At 40.0% G+C, this 19,275-nt stretch overlaps 1 protein-coding gene across 4 annotated transcripts in view; it reads right to left on the bottom strand.

The window, feature by feature from the left end:
• Positions 1-19,275, bottom strand: part of CCNY (cyclin Y) — a 93,535-nt gene that overhangs the window by 27,345 nt on the left and 46,915 nt on the right. For 2 of the 4 annotated variants that reach the window (XM_068146280.1, XM_068146279.1), the window contains exons 3-4: positions 13,673-13,707; positions 2,864-2,964 (exon numbers count right to left, since the gene is read on the bottom strand). In XM_068146280.1, the coding sequence (XP_068002381.1) occupies positions 2,864-2,964; positions 13,673-13,707 (136 nt within the window). Of the gene's footprint in view, positions 1-2,863; positions 2,965-13,672; positions 13,708-14,849; positions 14,896-19,275 lie in introns of those variants that run through there. The other 2 variants (XM_068146281.1, XM_068146283.1) reach the window with 2 other exon arrangements.

Here is a 19,275-nt window from a genome sequence, read left to right as displayed (position 1 = left end):
CTTGTATTGTTTGCTCAGGCTGCCAGACTAGCGTGCAATGTTTTAATCGCCGTTGGCTTATGATTTTCTATTTAAGCCCATTAACTTTTGGCTCTCTTTCTATGTAGTTACTCACATAGCAGACTCAAATACCAGGCTCCTACAGTTTTATGGCATCGAGTTACTTATTTTAACTCAGGAAAGACAACTCCCTGAATAACTTACTGCATTATGCATTTCCCATGTTCTCAACCACATAACAAAGTACCTCTGTTTATATTCTGCACAAAGACAAAAAGTGTCCTTATGCTCACAGAAAGCTAAGATTTTAATTACATCTACAACTAACTGATCTCATTCACATTTGAGCCCGAAGAAAACTAAGAGGTGGCTTCTCATGGTTCTTCTCCAGTTTCCAACTCATGACTCCAGCTTTATCAGAGGACACATGTTTTACTCATGATAGAGTTTTATTGAAGGATAAGGCAGAACCAACAGCACTGCTCCCTACTTGTACCAGCAGCATAAAACCCAGTCAAAACTAAAGGGGAAGGAGAACGGAATTCTATTTGCTGACAATTTGTCAGTGATTCACTGCATGATGCTTATGTCTTACACAGATGCAAAATTCCCCTTTTAAGAGAGTCAGTTGATTGCTCTGTAATTTTATTGCATTACATGAAAACTGACATACTGCATGTTAGGAAAACCACAGGTTGGAGATGCCCCTTCAGTAAAATTTTAAATGATTTCAGGTTTGGGGTTTTTATGAGCCATGTAATGGAAAATATTTTTTTCTTAGTTGAAAGGAAATATATTTTACTGACTTTGTATGAGCACTATAGATGTTTTTCTGGCTGCTTTAGAAGTCTGTAGATCATAAATCCTTTTGTGGACATTTAAAGGGCACTCCTCACTGAACACAAAAAGCACATTTATGAATGAATTTAATTTGACTGAAAGCTCTCTGCAAAATGAATTAGTCCTAAAATTTGATTTTGAATTATGCCCCTAGGAACACACTTGCAGTTCACTTTATGAAAGCAGATGTAAGAATCTATGTGCAGAGCTCTGCTTGGTGCCCATATGGTTGCTTTTGTGAAAAAAAACAACAAAATACAACAACATCAAATTAAGTATAGAAAATATTTACTATTTAGAAATACCTACCAGAATCTGAAGGTCTTACAGAGCTGCAATAGTTTAACTCAGACCCAAGCTTCCTTCTGCTTTTCACACATTGATTCAGCTAGCGTTCAGAGTGCAGGGAAGAAGCTTATGGAGCTTTTCATCAGCCTACCCTGGCCACCCCACTGATGCTGCAGATTTCCAGTACATGAACTAATATTTTAAACACACCAGTGCATTACATGACCCAGAAAAAACACATGAGCTGGCCAAAATACATCCCTCACCAACGTACCTGTCTGCAATAGTCATTTATCTGCAGACTGCCAGGATGGGGACAGGAAACAGTTGCACTACAATAGCAATAATCCTACCATCTCCCCACACTTAATCTGTTAAATGTGCAGCCAGAAAGGAGAGAAGGAGGAAAGACTCCTCAAGAGCCTTTGTGTGCCAAAGTCCAGTTTCTCACCCCACATAAACCCTTTTCAAACTCTCTGACCCCTTGCAGCTTCCAACCCTCCCCATGCAGTCAGCCAGGTCCCAGCCCTGCACAATTCCTCCCACTGGGACCCAGCATCAGCCCTTCCAGCCTGACATACACCTTCTCCTCCCTATAGCTCTGCCCCTCTCCATACACCCCAAATCGCTCCCAAAGGTAACCACCTTGCTCCTCCCCAGCTCATCTTTCTGTCTCCTCTCAGCAGACTGCTGCTGGCCATGACGGCCTTCTTATCTGCTGCATTTATCACTTCTCTCCATAAGCAGTCTCACTTCTGACACAGAAAGGGACCCACAACCCACCCAAAACAATGCATCTATAAAAATCAGCATGAAAGACTTTAAAGCATAAGAATATGAGATTCCAAGAGGCAAAAAAAGAAGGTGCCAATCTAACTGCAAATCCCCTCTCCACTTGCCTCTTTTTTTCTTAAATAGAAAAATTAAGAATATTTTACTGACCACCAACATTAAAGATTTTTTGGATGTGTTAGTCTGAATGTATTTGTCTGGCCTGTAAGTGCCTCTGTAGCACAGATTTTGTCTTCATTTTTCTGCATTGGAGTACTCCAAGGTAATCATCCTACAAGCAACAGCAGCATAAAATGCTTGAACATTTCTTCCCTCATTTTTCCCCCCTTACTGTACAAAATGTAAAGGACACCACTCTATAAATATCAATTTAATTTCTCTCCAAATGTAAAAAGGCAGCAATGAAACCTGAAATGATCATCTGAGATGTCACCCAAGGCCATGTGTGCAGCAACATACAAAGCCCCTCACTGTTGTGTAATAAACTGCCAGTGCCCTTGTACTCAATAAAGAAATTAATCTGACGGCAAGTCATTTCCATTTCAGAAAGTCAGAAGGCCATTTCAGCAAATGAGCATTTCCTCATGAAGAGGAAAGAGCTCTTCAATTTCAGATTATTCTGAAAGTCTGAACAAACAAGTACCCAAGTAAGTTATGAGGACTGGTCCGAAAACAGTACCCAGTTGAACACAGAAGGATTTCAGATGCTGGAATTTGAGAGACTTAGTTGCAGGTTTCTGTTGAGATTTGTAGTAGTGGGAGGACCTATAATAAGAGCAACACCCTTTGCTCATCCTATTCACTGCCTTGGATTACACACATTTACTACTTCAAAAACTAAAACCTTGAAAGCTTACTTAGTAATGGTTCAGAAACACATAGGCAAAAATAAATATCAATCTAATGTAGAATCTAGTTTAAAAACAGCAATTCTACAACCTACCATTTGATGGTATACTTGAGGTTTGGTTGGCTGACTGTGCTGTCATCCAGGAAAATAGTGGAGCAGGAACTGTACTTCCTTCTCAACTGCCCAGGAGGATGCTATGAAAAACATGCAAAAGAACAATGGCAATTATGTAATAGTGAGGCATTTTTCTAAGATGATGTAAGAATTTAGAACAAACCAAATTTCTCTGTCTCTCACAATGACGCACACAGTAACAGGATCATGTTTTGAAGCAATTCAGAAAGTTCAGAAATAATTACCAGTGCAAAAGTCACAACAATCCCTGCCCATGCCTTGACTAATGCTTTCAATCCCCCCTCCCCATCCCTCTGTTCCCCAAAACCATGCAACACTTCTTGCGCAGAATTACTCAAATACAGACAAAGCAAGGATCTGTCTCTGGCCTCAATCCAAGAGGGAAAGAAAAAGTCATGTTAACAATAAAGATTGATTTAGAAACAGACACCAAACCATGCTCAGAGAAAAGAGAATTAAAAAAACCTCACACAAGGCCTAATAGAATGAAGTAGGGCAAAGAGGTCTTTACAGTAAAACTACCAGAAACTGGGAAAGACACGAAGAATCGTTAGACAGGAAGACAAGTGATCAAATGATGTAAAGGAAAGTAGATATTCAAGTGAAAAAGAAACATATCTCTTACTCAAAAAAGTTTGTAACAGCTTTCAATCCTGTTTATGCACTACTGTGGGAAAACACTGAAAAGCTCAGCCACAAAGTGACTATCACAGAATGGCTTAGGTTGGAAGGGACCTCAGAGATCATCTGCTCCAACTTCCCCACCACAGGCAGGGACACCACTCAACTAGACTCAGCTGCTCAAGGCCTCATCCAATCTGGTCTCAAACACCCTCAAGGAGGAAGCTGAGAGGATGATGTTCAGAGGGCTTGTCCTTCAGCTGTTCAAGAGTAGCCAGCACTCCAGCAATCTGAAGAGAATAGTTCCATCATATCAGCTAGTAACTCGCACAGCTGTCAAGGCTCTTTGGTTTTATTCTTGCTTATCGTACTTGCACTAATGAATAGCTTGACCAAGAACCTCTGTCAGCAAAGTTATGACCACTGAGATTACATGTTTAACTGGCATCAGAATAGTTTTAAAATTCAGTTGGCACAGCAATATGGAAATGTTAATTTGCCTTACAATGCATGTTATTTCCAGCGTTTCAGTGGGGAAATCAATGCCAATACCATCAGTGGAACCCACAGGCATCTACCAGCTCTGAGCTAGTGATCATCTATGCTATGGTCCCCTGAGTTCTACCTCAGTAAATACTCCCCTGCCTAATTTCCAAAACAGATATTATTACAAGTGCCAGCACTCCATCATCTCAATAATGTTTCATTTTCCACAGGCAGCAGACTTCTTAGCAGCATTCATTAGACAGAGAGCAGATAGACTCCTGGTAAACCTACATGCATCTGAGTCATCTTTCTGTTTTTCCCAGCTACAAGTGAAACAGCATTCAGTCTTCTGGTAATTGAAAGAAATAATATTCTGATCCTGTTACAGTTGTGGAAACACAATGTTCAAGTTATTTCAAAGCTCACCAATGAATCTTATTTAGTTTCCTCAACCAGTAAGAACATGGCTGAGCTGCTTTTCTTGGAAGTGAAAAAGCTTGCCCAGAAAATGAAATTCATCCCCTCTCAAATATTCTCCAGAGGTTTGGAAAGGTTCTTTGCAACACTTTGGAAGTTCACAAACCATCCACCTTCCAAACTATAATACCTTAAGCAAGGCAACAAACAAGAAATTTAGAAGCACTGGAAGGCATTAATGCTATCAAATGTGTTACCTAGCACTGATGTGTACAGAGAGAATTACTGGGCATGGGTGATTTACAGCTTTTGTTCTACCACAGTTCAGTTCAAATTTCTGGATTAGTCTGTGAGTACCTTCCACAGGCATGCTAAAGGCAGAGTAACTTGAAACCAGCTGAAAATGAGACTGGTTAGTGGTTGGAAAAAAGAGAGAGGTGTAGACATTCAGCAGTAAAAAGGAAAGAAAAAAAAAAAAGTACATGAAAAGTTTTAATTCTACATTCTATGTGTCAACGTGTTCTAAAGGTTTAGATAAAATTCAAGACAACCAGACTGGATTCATTCAAGGCAAGCACGAGTGAAAAACAAAAGAACTCTGTAGCAACGCCACTATCAGACTTAAATTTTCTTATGTAAACAGCACGCTAACATTTGATACGTGTCAATAACTGCAGCCACACACCTTATTTCTGCAACTACCACATCACAGAACACTCCACAGTTTCCAGCCCACATCACACTTTGTTAGGTTTAGAACTTCTCTCACTCCAGTAAAAATATGTAGAGTCTCATGCTTTCCTTTCTGTTCATAATAGCTTGGCAGGAAGGAGTACCTCTCTCAGTCTGGAGAACGGTGCCAAGTGTAAACCTACTATCTGGGTATGCATCCACATTTGTGCCATGTGAATAACTAACTTATCTGTAGATCAACATTCTCAGCTTCAACTCTGACATACAGCTGCAGTCATGTGCTATGCCAGGTAACAGATTTTCTGCCTTTCCAAATCACTGAAAAACACCCTCACTTTCATATTCTGCCTTGACTATGCGGGAAGGCACCTAAAGTCCCCAAAATGCCTTTCTGAACCTCCACAAAATGCTGCACAGGAGTCTTCTCCATCCTTGCAAAGGACAAAAGAGGTTCCTGAGAATCCATCTCAGTATTTCGCACTGTCCTACAGAAAAATCCTTTTCTGTGTCCATTTCAATGGGGCAAGCCCACACTCAAAACTGTAGAGGAGCTTAGTGCCTTCACATTTCAAATCCATCATGGCTGACCACAAAAATCTTCCTTTAAGACAAGTGGAAGAGGCTCTAAGCTGGAAAAATCAGATGAGCTGAGAAAGAATATAAAGCCTTTGAAGAAATTAGCCAAACCCTCTAACATGAATAGGATCCTTCTCTGGTTCTGTCCCAACATTACAGCTGACATAAGGGAAAGAAAGGACTGGTACAACTCCTTTTGCAAATCCCAATATGCAAACATGACAGTGAGAACAGGACACGTAGAGCCTTGAGAATCTCTGATATTACACACACTAACAAATTAAAAGCTTGACTTCAGGTGGGATTCACTTTATATAAACTTTAACTTGCAGTAGTAATATTTTTGTACTCAAGCTAAGCTTCACTACATGCCATGTTTCTCAGCTTCACCAAGACATCTCACTTCACCTCATGCAAAGCTCCTGAAAGACAAAACAGGGAGTCCATTGCTGGTAAAAGCTAATTGGAAAACTGTACTCTAGTTATCCAGGCATCACTTTCAAATTGGAAGGTTGAAGTAAAGGGCATTCCACAGATATATGGTCTACTCAGTATGGATTAACTCACAGAGGGGTCTCTTATAAAAAGAGGAAAATGTTGTATAGGATGTATAGAGTAGATGTAGACAACATCTTCCCACTCTGCTCAGCTGGAATTTTACACCTAGTTTTGACCACTATACTTCCAGAGCAATGAATTAATTTTAGAGTCAGGAGGAAAGAGCATTAAGATTTATCAGAGGTTTGAAAAACCTGATTTAGAAGGAAAAACTGAAAGACTGAAGAGGCTTTCTCCAGGTACAAAGCAACAACAATGGCCTTAAATCGTGCTGAAGGGAGTTCTGATTAAGGTAACATTGTTCTCTGTGACCACTGTGAATGGGATAAGAAAGAGCAGGCTTACACTGAACTAGGGAAAATTAAGATTAGACATGAAATTGTGAGACGGGAGGATGGCAAAAGAAAAAGCTTTGGGGGCTTCTAACAGCAGAGATAGCCTAAGTAATTTGAGCAGATAGAATCTCCATCACCAAAAGTTGTACAGGGGCAAAACAGACACATGCCAAGATTAGCCTAGATGGAGGATTCTGCTCTTCAGCAAGAATCCAGATTGAACAACCTCTTGAGATGAGTTCTGGACCAATTTTCCATCATTTTGTGACTTCTTTTGGAAGAGAGGATTTGTATCTCTTCACTGCAGAAGCAGTTGCTATTTACCTCATTTCAGCCAAAGACATTCAATAAGGAATGCCAGTATTATATGTTACAATGAATGTGAGGACTGCTTTGAATTTCTCTCTTTACAGGAAAAGTTGTGTAACAGGGGAAATAGCTTTACAACTTGCTAAGCTTTTATATGTATTACAGAACAAGCTCTAAGAAATCAAGATTCAATGTACTTCCATTAATGCCAGGTGTTTCTAGCTCTTAAAACGCAGCAATTTTCCCTCACACACAGATAGTACTAAGGTAATATCACTGCTTCATTTTTCTCTCAAGCTTCATCCTGAAACTTTCCAAATAACATATTTTTTTAAGATATCTGAACAACAAGATTCACTTGAAGTTTACATAAAATACATCTTATCAGAAACAGAATGACTCCATTTGCCATCAAAATCATACAAGCTCTGCAGAACTGCTTTTATCTACCTGCTATGATAGGAATCACAACAAATTCCTAAGTAATTCACAATGAGAATACACAAAAGGATGAATTTCTCTCAGTCTTCATTTTCACATCACTCAGAAATTAAACCTAACTCTGTCTGGAATGGTCTTTCTTTTATTAAAACAGTAATTTCAGAGTGTTTGGTGGGAGAAGCATCTGACAGACAGGTGCATAGTGACCAAAACACACACTCAGAACTGACCAGCCAGCTCTGTCCTGAAAGCTCTTGAGCAACACCAGTGTGGCACTCTGCCCTGCTGCTTAGCAGGGTTTGTTCATCTGGATTCCCTAATGAAGCCACACAGCTTTTGTACCAGAGCTGGCCATCAGCCACTCAGCTTCCAGCTTAGCAGAGGAACTTTAGCCTTTTTCAGTGTTCTTTTACACTTGTCCATCAGCAGATAATTTGCAGCTTCTGCCCTAAATAACTGCCTCTTCTTCCATCCAACCAGGTGTAAGTTATTGCATGATTTTGAAAGGTACTATTAAGAAGCATTTTTCCCCATGGAAAAATTGAGGCCTGCTTGCACCCGTCTGTGGAGGCATGCCCATTAGCTTCCAGGCACCACAGGCTGGCCAAAATGCTAATAGGTAAAACTGGCATGTAAATGTAGACACGAAGCCAAATTACAGTAACAAGCCAAAATACCAGGACTGATTCTGACTTGGAAGGAAGAGATTCCTGTTTTGAGGATCTTCTATTGCTTCAGGATGTGGTTTAGTTCTGACAACCTTTTTCACAGAAGAAACATGATTTTACAGGTCAACATACTGCATCCAAGATCAAGCAAGCCATGCAACACAGTTCTCTGCACGGCTCTGCAAAGCTCTTGCATTTCTTTTCATCTTGCATAATTTGATACCAGAGCACAACTAGATATGTATGTATTCACCTTAACAAAAGCTACAGGATACTGCACCATTATATGCTTGCTTGGCCAATATCTAAAATTAAAAGGAGGGGAAAAAAATCCAGTCCAACCACTCTTAAGCAATACCCACTGTAGCTCATCAGTCTATGACATGATTCAATCTTGTCCTCAGTTGATTAGTTTCACTGACATTTGATAACCTCCCAGACTGATGCCTTAGACTAGATCTGTACTTGCAAGATTTTTGCTCTCAAAGCTTGTCCTTACTCACATCAACTACAGGAAAGTAAGGCAGCACACCATCAAGCCCCTGGGGGCCTCAGAAATCACTGGCCATTTCTGCAGCACACAGGGGCCCCTCCTTACCCACTGATAAAGCACCCAGCTTTACAAACCTGAAGGATTAAATATTTATTTGAACACTAAGAACAGCTCAAAGGCTTGTATTTACATAGCACGTAATTGCTAGTGTTGTGCAATTTGACCAGAGGGACTTTACTAGGCTCCCAGCACACCACGTATTGTACGGCAGCCTTGTAAAAGAACTCTCCTTCGTGCTCTTATTCTAGCTTAAGTGATCTTTTGTTCTTCCCTCCACAAAAGTTTGCCACTTTATACAACTTAGTGACTTGAAGTGGTTAGGAGAGGTAAAAAATCTTCACCCTAGAGGACATGAAGGTATTAGGAAACAAATAACCAAGACACATTTCAAACACTAAGTTTTTTAAAGAAAACCTGTTCATTCCAACTTACTGGAAGCTTGGAAAAACACCTTAAACAGCATCTGTTAGGAATCAGAGCCACATAGAGAGTCTGCTGGAGAGGTCAGATGGGCTGTAAAGCCCCCTATAGACCAGCTTTTTGTGATGTTGCAATGGAGAGGAGCAAAGACCACATTAAGCAATCTCTGGGAGCTTCAGGAGCACTTGAGAAGCCTCTAATCTATCTTCCAGTTTATCTTGTTCTTCTCTTCGAGTAAAGAACACTAATTACAATATCTTAAGGAATTTGACAGCAGTTACAAACCTTTATAACAGCCAGCCTCAGGCAGTCCACTTAAAACCAACATTTCACGTTTTATGTTGTGCTTTGCATTTTTCACAGATGAAACCACTTTTCAGACTATGTTCCCATTTCAGTATGTATCTTATTTACTCTTGAATGTGTTTAATTACCAGTTGCACACCCAGTAGTTTTACAACAGGGAAGCAGAACAGCTTCTTTATCCAATTTGACAAGAAAATTTGGGGGCTAGACATGAGCAAATATCATGCATCATTTCAAGCATGCTAAAAGGATCACAAAAACTGTTTGTGCCACACCATGTACAGCAAAGAAACCCTCCATTCTCTTCTAGTCTCCACAGGACTGCTGCCAGGAAGATGCTTGCCCCAGTGTGAATCACTACAGGGTCAGTTATGGGGTTCTGCATGAATCAAGGCAAAGAACTTTTCCCTAGGAGGCTGAAAACATTTTGGTCTATACACAGATATTAGGTTTTTTAACGTAGAATGATAAAGACAGTATTAGTCTGCTGGGATTTGAACCTCTAGTTACTGGGTAGCAGACGGTGAACTCGCATCCAGACCCCTAAACAAGATGATGCTATTGCTACAAGCTCATGAAGCACCTCCAGAATAAAAAGAAAACCACTGTAGAAGAGAGCTAGTACTTCTCTTTATAATATTTCTCCTTTCTTTCCCTTTATCTAACTTCAGAAATATTCCAATAATCAAAAATATATCCCTTATTTTTACTAGATATCACTATTCAGAACGAGATTCAACTCTAAGGGCATACCTTGTCAAAAAGAAAGCACTTGGGCAAGGTGAGCATTTTCATCCTGTGTAAAAGTGACTATTTCTAGAAAAGCTTGATAAACAAAATGACTTTTCCCTCCCCTGTCCTGTTCCTTTTGCCCCTCCCCCAGAAGTAGCCCCTGCAAACAATAATTACGAATTCACTTTCTCCATTTGCACCCCCAAACCCTCCATAAAACATCTTCCTGTTTGCTTTCCTGGAACAGGCAGAGATACCAATGCAATCTCTCCCCTCTGAAAAAAGAAATGCCTCTATCTCCATCTGCAATCTTTATCTCCCTCAGCAGCTTGACTAAGCAGATTAAACGACAAGACAAGTGCACACTGAAGAGGCATTAAAGCCATAACAAAACAACAACTGCCAGTTCAACGGGAAAGGGAAGTAGAGTCTGCTGCAACTGCTCAGAAATTAAAATAGGCTGGAAGAAGCCAAACATACCAGGTACACTGTAAGTAGGTTTTCAGCACCTCCAAGGATGAAAAGGATCCAGCAGAGTTTCCAACCTGTTGCCTCTCTCTTTGGGCTCCATGACAATACTGAGAGATGGCAGCTTCTCCACAGCACCCTGGCACCCTCATTTTAATTCCACTGCCCTTCTCTTCCCCACTCCAGAAAAACAACAGCTGCTGGCTTCTTCTATGACATCTACTGACAAGGTGAATATGATACGTGGCAACTACCAGTTCATGACCAAGTGCAGCAAATCAAAGCAGAAACCCACTAGTAGTATTTGGGGATAAAGGGAAACTATTCAGCCAATTAAAATATTCTGCAAACAAAAGTAAGCAAGAAAGGGAAAGAGCAAAGATGTGACCATACTTTAAAAGTTCAGTCAACATGAATTGTTTTCCACAGGCAACACAGTATCTTTATAAATTGCTATTCTCACCCGTTACTACACAGAGCTAGACAAGCAGTTAAAAAAGCAAAACCACAATTTTGCTTGACAATTCTCTTGCCAGCCAGCCACCCTGAGCACCTGGGAAGCGTTTGACTCTGCCTGCAAAATAACCACTATGATACTGCAGAAAGGGATGAAAATCTTTTGTTGCTTATCTTGTTTATTTATCACAAAAGGAGAATAAAGTATAAGAAACTTACAAAAGAAAGAAGAAAAAAAGGCATTATGGGAAACCCACAGAGGAGTGCTGCATTATGGTGAAGAGTTCTTGGAAAAGGAAAGCAATGCTCCCAAATTTATGTCCTCTGGCTTGTTTCCTCCAGAGAAGATGTGGGGAACTAGAAGTTCACATCAACAAGGAAACAGATGAGTAGCAATATCTCCTGCTAAAAATGCACTTAGTGCACTGAAAAATGGTGGAAAAGAACCACCTGATCGATAGAGTACAGAATAAATTCACTTATGTAAATGCTACCCATCATTTGTCACATAAAATTGTTAAGTCTTCCCTCATATTTCTTCAAATAAGGCAGTCTAGGGAAATTACAACAGTTCCCTGCAGTCTAAAAACCTAAACACAATTGCCAGTTGAAGTCCACAGCAACCACTCCAAAAATGATCACCAAAAAAACCAAATAAAAGAAGGGGGAGCAGAGGGGGCAGGATGGGGCTGGGGTCAGCTTTAGTCGACTGAGTATTTAGGAGTTGCTGGATAAATATTTAAAGATGTGCTGAACAACTCAAGTATCAGAAGCCACATTTGAAAATGTAACTTATGAGTGCTGGCTAATAAACTTAACTTACTTGTCAGGACACAGAGAAAGCCATGGTAAGGACTTTGGCTTCATGAACTTTTAGCTTTGTAATTCAGAGAAAATACTTTGTAAGTACAACAGAGTCAGACATAAGGTAGCAGTAAACCAGACTGCTGAAAGAATTTTACATTGCTGCAACCTTAGCCATTGCTTTGGAGCATACTTGAGGGGAAAAAAAAAGAAAAGAACTATAAAAAATAAAAACATAAAGAGAGAAATTAGGAAGTGGTCTAACATTTAGTGTATCAACTCTATAAACTGCTACATTAAGCTCCTAACACCGCAACTCCTCAGTGATATGATCACCCTTCTTTCTGCAACAAGTCCAGCACTGCCCCAAAACCTTTTATAGCAAGATTTACAACAGCTGCTTCCAGCAGCAGCATTTGTGAAAGTCATCTTTGTTCAATCTGCCAGAGGAATCCTCTCGCAGTCTGACTAATGCACATGTGAGCATTTCAGCCATGACACAGGGTGGACAGCCACAGAAATGCAGTTAATACCTTGCTTTGCAGTGTCTAAATATTCTTTTGTTTTAGCCCTGAACCCTCCATTTTGATGGTAAAAAGCATGCTGCGAGTTCCTGAGCACACATTGAGTTTACAGGAACTCAGTGCATTAGCTTCACAAGTAATTTCATAAAAACACAACTGCACTGCAAATCACCCTCACATGCACACTGAACAAATGAAAGGTTTTACAGGGGAATACAGGGTAAGAAGCCCTGAGAATATCTGATCACCAGGTGGGGCCTACCTTATAGCTTTTGTAAGCCTCACAGTATCTCATGACTTCTCAAAATCTTAACTCTTGGGAAACTGAAAAGCTCAGCTTGCTTTTGGAGCCAGGCAGTACTTCCAGAAACACTCAGCACAAACCAGTTCTGCCACCAAATGAAGCAGTCCTGCCTTCTCATCCCACTTTGGCAGCTCATTCCTGCCTTTCCCCACCTCCTTTCTGCAGGTGCAAGCCCTGAAGTGAATCATGTTTAGGAGCAGATCCATTTTAGCTTTTAGCTATACTGAATCTTCCTGCATTCACGCTCCAAGCCAGTTTAACTGGAGCTGTACAGACATTTGCCTCAGCAAAAAAATGCAGAGGCTGTAAACCACATTTGTTTCTTTCAGCATCTGTACCAGCTTAAAAACTGAATCACAAAATGATGGTCTATATTTCCAGATAAAATTGAGAAGTTCTTCCCATCTCACCTTAAAGGTAAATATTATTTGAGAGACAATTAGTTCTTTCCCTCCTGAATTTTACTGAGGTATAACTCCAGATATTTCAGCACAATGTTTAGCAGCACTGATTCCAGGCACTTCAGCAGTACAAACAATACCAAGTGGGGCAAAGAGCCTGGTCTTGTACATAAAGCAGGCTACAGAGGATTTGCTCTTAGCTTCACCAAGAATTAGATTCAAACAGAAGAGAACTGAAAAGTGCCCAGAATACACAAGCATATCAAATCCCACTCTCCATACTCAGCATGTTCCACACGTCAATCCACATTTACATTGCATCAACATCGGTCAGGCACTTCAGAACTTCTGTGTAAATATCAAATGCTGCAGCTCTCTGCCAAAGCAAACTTGCATACAAATATAATTTAAAGTTTTGAGAGGTTTGGCAAGCCATTTGAAAAATCATACAGACACGTGCAGCTCTTCGTACCAGTTACCTACATACACTGGTTGGGAGCGCAACACTGTCTTCAAACCACAGATCCATTCCACTAACTCAATAGCCCAGGTCTATACTTCTGGATCCTGATGCAGAACAGCCACCTGAAGCACCAGCACCCTCTCACCAATACAAGAAATCACGTGTGATAACTTATTTACTGCATAATACAGACAACAAGGAGAAAGCTGCATAGCGAGGCATTTTCACTTACGTGGTTTATATAGAGACTCTTGCGTTTTTCTCTCACTGCAAAAACACAAAATATGATAGAAATATTACATGACTATTTTTCCTGATTAAGCTTCTTATATACCATTTATAATAAAATGAACAGGAGGCTACGTGCAACATTAGAATTGCTTTTGCACTAACCAAGTATATTTATACAACAAACACAGAAGGAACATAAATGTGTATGCACAAAGGCATTTGGGCTCACTGGTGTGATGATGGATAAAAACTCTCATCCCTTTGGATACTTCACCAGGCATTGATCCTCTTGGGAAAGTTAATATGCAGTAAGCTACAGTCCAAGTTAGCAGTGGATTTGCTGTCTTTTACCAGCTCTCTGTGGGGGTACCCCTGAGCCACCAGTGCCTTCGTGCAAGGTACCTTGCTGCAAAGTGGCCTACACTACCTGGCAGGTATGAAAGCACCTAAATAGCTAAACTGCAGAATTAGTAAATTGTCATCATTACTGTGCACTAACTCCCACAGAGCAGCCTTGAAACCATATGCATTACACCACAGCCTTCTAGAACGATCAGGTGCAAGCCTGGAACTGTTACTCACGTGGGATATAACAATGAAAATACGTTACTTTGGTGAGTATCAACCAGTCACCACAAGCAAGGGCTGCAAGTCAAAGCCACAACTGGCCAAAATATTCAGAAAATGAACAGCAGCAACATGAGATAGATGTAGAGAGTCTTAATTGTCAGGCAAATGCTTAATACAGCTGATTAAACATACTCATCTTTTAAAGCACTTTCCCCACTCACCCCATAGAGAGCCTGTGGAGCGCTGTTCCAGTGAAAATACCACAGCATTTAGGATACAAGACTGCAGGCAACTAACACATAAATCAAACTGCAGGATTAAAATACGAATGGTTTCATGCTGTAGGTGATTAAATGCACCTCGGTGCACCATGATTTGAAAGCTACGCAACCCAATGCACTCAGCAAAATAAGCATGTTGATAATGGTGGGATAGCCTCTCCATCCCCTGTTGGATGAGAAGCCATAACTTAGTGATTTTTAACTATTATTTTTTTCTAACAAGCAAGCAATCTCACATAACCAAGGCTGCATGTGTGAATACTGTGAAGCAATTGCATTCAATGCAGACATAAAATGAAAAGAAGAAAAACTTGAAAAATTCCTTACATAATTTTCCTCCCAGGGAGCAGAAAGGAGAATCACACATGACAGATGTTAGCCATGTCACTTAGTACATGCTCAGATCCACAATTACGGACATTGTACAAGACACAATTAAATAGGAACAGCAGGCAAATCCTGGTTATCTAGCAAATAGTTAAACTGCTTGAAATCCTGCTAAAAGGCTGCACTACACTTCAGTACCACATGCTGCATTTATCACCAGCAAGGGACATGAGTAATCGAGTGGGGAAACAACACAACGTTGGTAGATACTTCTAGGAACAGCCAAAGGATTTGTCTAGTATTGCACACTGCCATGGACAGGCAGCAAACAAATCTGATAAGCTGCAAGTAAACCTAACACAGTACGTGACTGAAAATTGAAAACCTACTAACTGTGCTCAAAACTGCTCAGTTAAGTGTTTAACAGTGTTTAAATCGCAATTTTACCCCATACAAAGTTCTTATGGACAAAATCCTAAGAAGACAGCCTGCAAATACACTTCAAATTCCATTTTAATAATCTCTTTTCCCTACCTTAGTTTTATTTTTTTCCCCCTTGTATCCATTATTCAGTTCCCCAAGAAAGTACAGTCATCTATTTACCAAAGCAAGATGATCACTCACAGCTCATTCCCAATCCCTATTTCCAGTCTCCAGAAGAACATATTAATGTATTTACACACACACCCCCCCCTCCCTTTTCCCTGCTCAAGCACTACTCGTGCTGCATGTTCTTCTAAGCACCACACTGACCTCCTTTCTCCTATTTCTCATGTAGCAGAAATTCAGTTAGCTAGGATTCTCCAGTGAAGGACTACAAGCAGTCAGCTGTGCTTTTGAGCTTCTGGCTTGCCCTGCCGAAGTGCCAAAGCTCAACTCTTTCCAGAACATTATGCCAATGGGGAATCAGGCTGAGCAGAAATCCACTTTGTCACAACTGCTCTCTTGTGTGACCCCAACCCTCTCTTCAAACAAGACACTTAGTGCACAGAGCAAAAGACCTCTTCTGTTAAGCTAAAATCACTTGGCTTCAGCCAGTTTAAAGATAATTTGCACTGCTCACATCGCACAGACCAGACCGTAGAGCTATCATTAACTGTCACTTTGTATCATAAACTCCTAACTGCAATTCCAGGCTTCTGGCTTTCAAGCATGAGAGTTTGACAAAACGAAGCTGAGCAGCTTTAGGGCCAGTTTAAACAATTAAATTTCTGCTTTCTTCATAACATTTTAAAACACGAAAGTTGGAATGGAACTCTTCGAGTGGAAAATGAGATGCTGCCAAATGGTCTACATTTTCCTCATTTCAAGGTTAATGACCTGTTCCTACTTTTGCAGGCACTTTTAGCTGCTGTTGTTGAACTTTTTCCTCCTGTTCCAAATGTGTTCTCCTGAAATAAAAGGGAGTGAGGACATACATACACACACCTACACCTGTGTGTTTATGTAGGTATGTATTTTTCACTGAGCTGCAAAATAAACTTTCTTTGTGCCATGTCTACAGAACCATCTTAATGGTACCCACAGCAGGAATCGAAGACGAATCCTTAAGGATTACATCAACAAAATGTCTCACATTGGAAATAATTTCTGGTTTATCTGAGTCAGAAGGCTAGTCCTAGTTAACATTAAAGAGTAAGCACAGGTTACTTCTATCCACTATATAAATACAGCTTCAAAAGTCTTCTTTGTCTGTAGCCCATTGTTGCATTGATACTGCAAAATTTAGCAAGTGCATTGAATATGTAAAGCCTCATGTCAGTTAGGAGGGGTGGACAACTGTAACCCACTTACAGGAAAGACCATCAGCAGCACCCCAAAGGCAACTGTTGCCCTCATACAAAGAAAGGAAGTTACATTATTAGAGTGCTAAGGTTTGGAAAACCTGGCTTAACTACAACCACACACTAAACAGTGTATGGCTTTTCAGTCACGTAGATCATCCTGCTTCAGAGGCCAAACTTAGTAAACAAGGGAGAACTTGGACTCCAAGAAGTTAAAGACATAAAAGATGATATTCTTTACTAGTTACCTGGGCAGGGGGAGCTACTCATGTAACACTCAACACCTAGAAACTTCCCACAAAGGGTTCGAAACATTTAGAAAAGCCACTTTAGCTATGAATTGAATTCATTTTATTATGTCTTTAACTTTCCTGAAGATTCACTGAACTCTCAAATAATTAAGGATGCATTCAGACTACCAACTATGAAGGACAGGACATATTTAGATGCTTAGCATAGCATCCAAGCTTCAGATAACAATTCAGATTACATAATATTCAGGGATGTCACATTCTGTCTCACCATATTTGGGGTGGTCACAAGCAACTCAAGCACAGCTCCTCTGTCAGGACAGTATGACAGGATTACTAGTGAGACTGAAAGAGTACAGGGCTAATAGAAAGCCCAATGTGGAACTGCCTGAAGGTAACATCACCAACTCACTCTAGCACATAAGGATGGACTCAGCCACTTCCCATTATAGAAACATGTGGCGTACACTCCAGTCACAGGCAGATCCTGGGTAGAACCTTGAGTGCTGATGCCACTCAACTCTCCAATACATGTCTTTTAAGTGTCTGCAGTTCTATCTATAAAGATATTTTCACTTGCAAGCAACATGAAGATTTGCCAGCCCAACATTACACGAGTAATGGAGAGAAGTAGTTACATGTCCACATTAGGTCTTTTCAACACTGCCAGCTCAACTCTTCCCTTCTACATTGTCTTAAGGAGTCTTGGAGGTCCCCTAGACTCCACAGCAGGCTGCCTGCACACCATTAAAAAAAACCCAACAACTGTATTTTTCCCTTAACAAGCACTTTATTGCATTTTGGTGTTAGGCAACATCCTTGAATAGTGTGGTAACTCCTACCGCACACTTGGTTCCACAATGGGCCCAAAGTACAGCCAGGTAAAAAGCTTACTCCTGTTAAGTTTTCCCATCAGAACTGGATGGTTCTTAGCAATACATCAGTAGGCAAATGTATGCAGAATCTTTTTTTACATACAAGCAAAACAATCTTTGGACTTTTTTCCACCATGAGCAAGGGTGGCTAAACAGATCTTACACTGCTCTTAACAGCATTTCTATATTGTTTCTCTACATTTTCTCACTCCAAAAGAAGTTCTTCACATGACTTAAACTAGAATAAAGATTCATAGATCAACTCTAGAATGGGTGCAAACTGGCATTAAAAAAAAAAAAGAAGCTAACAGTTAATTCCATAATGCAATAAATGAACCACTGTTACTACAAGTCAGAATAATCATCAGGCCTAGTAAACATTTTAGCTGTTGGATTTGGGATTTGTTTTGTTTGTTCTTTCAACAAGCTGTAACAAGAAACAGGTAGCATCCATATGGGATTATACAGTCTCAAAACACTATAAAAACACCACAAAACAGACATCAATCTTCATAATACAGGGTACTATGAAAATACTGTCATATTCATTTTGCAGACTACTAAATCAGATTAGAATGGTAAATCATATCCGAAAGCACCTAATAAGGTATTGGCAGAACAAGAGCTGAATTCAGAAGGACAATCTGAAGGGCAAAAGAGGTACTTACATAATCAACTCTTCAATCAGGGGCTAAATGTAAATCCCCTTTGTTCTAGCCATACTCAAACATTAGCAAAAAATACACAGTAAGTGAAAACTGCATTTATTTTCTTTTTTAAGCAATGTGTTTGACAGGGCAGTTTACTATGTAAAAAACAACATCAGAAGGAAGGACAAAGAATTGATATTGAAGAGTCAGTATTACAGTGTAGGAACCGCTTTGAAAGTCTTGGTAGAAAATAATGTGGTTTGCATTGATTATTCATCTACTTCTAAACCAACGTGTCACACATGTCCAACAGGGAATGAAAGCCAGAATAAATGGCTTTTATTCCACTAACTCTATCAAGAGGCTTGCTTAACAGATTGAACTCCAGAGGGATCATTTTGTCTATGAAAAAAATAGAATAAAAATTCAAATAGATGATTATACAAAATCCATAATGAGTGAGGAAGAGAGAATGTTTGTGTGGGTTGGGGTTGTTTTGTTATTATCTCCAGTACCGAGCTCATTGACAGCATCGGCTATGTCAGAAGGAAGTCTGGATCATCTTCTTAGCCAATGTTAACTGGCATTTTCTCAAGAAAATACTCCCCACACGTTTCCCAGAAGTGGGGCCTAACATTCAGAGTTTAAAAAACACCCAACAGTTACACACACACAAATGGATGTAGGGAAAATATCATTACATTTAATTCAAACGTGCACCTTCTACTACCAGCCTGACAAAATAATGAACTGAAGATGTGACTTCTTTTAACTCTAACATGATGCCTATAAAAGCCTCTCTCTTTTTTTTTTTTCCCTTTTTGAAGAGGAATTGTAAATTAAACCCTAATAAAGGGTTCAGAGAT

This window comes from Melanerpes formicivorus, unplaced genomic scaffold, assembly GCF_026170545.1.
Source record: "Melanerpes formicivorus ecotype bairdi unplaced genomic scaffold, bMelFor1.0.p_v2 SCAF_13, whole genome shotgun sequence".
In the NCBI taxonomy this organism is placed as follows: domain Eukaryota; kingdom Metazoa; phylum Chordata; class Aves; order Piciformes; family Picidae; genus Melanerpes; species Melanerpes formicivorus.
This window is presented reverse-complemented; position numbering and strand designations above follow the sequence as displayed.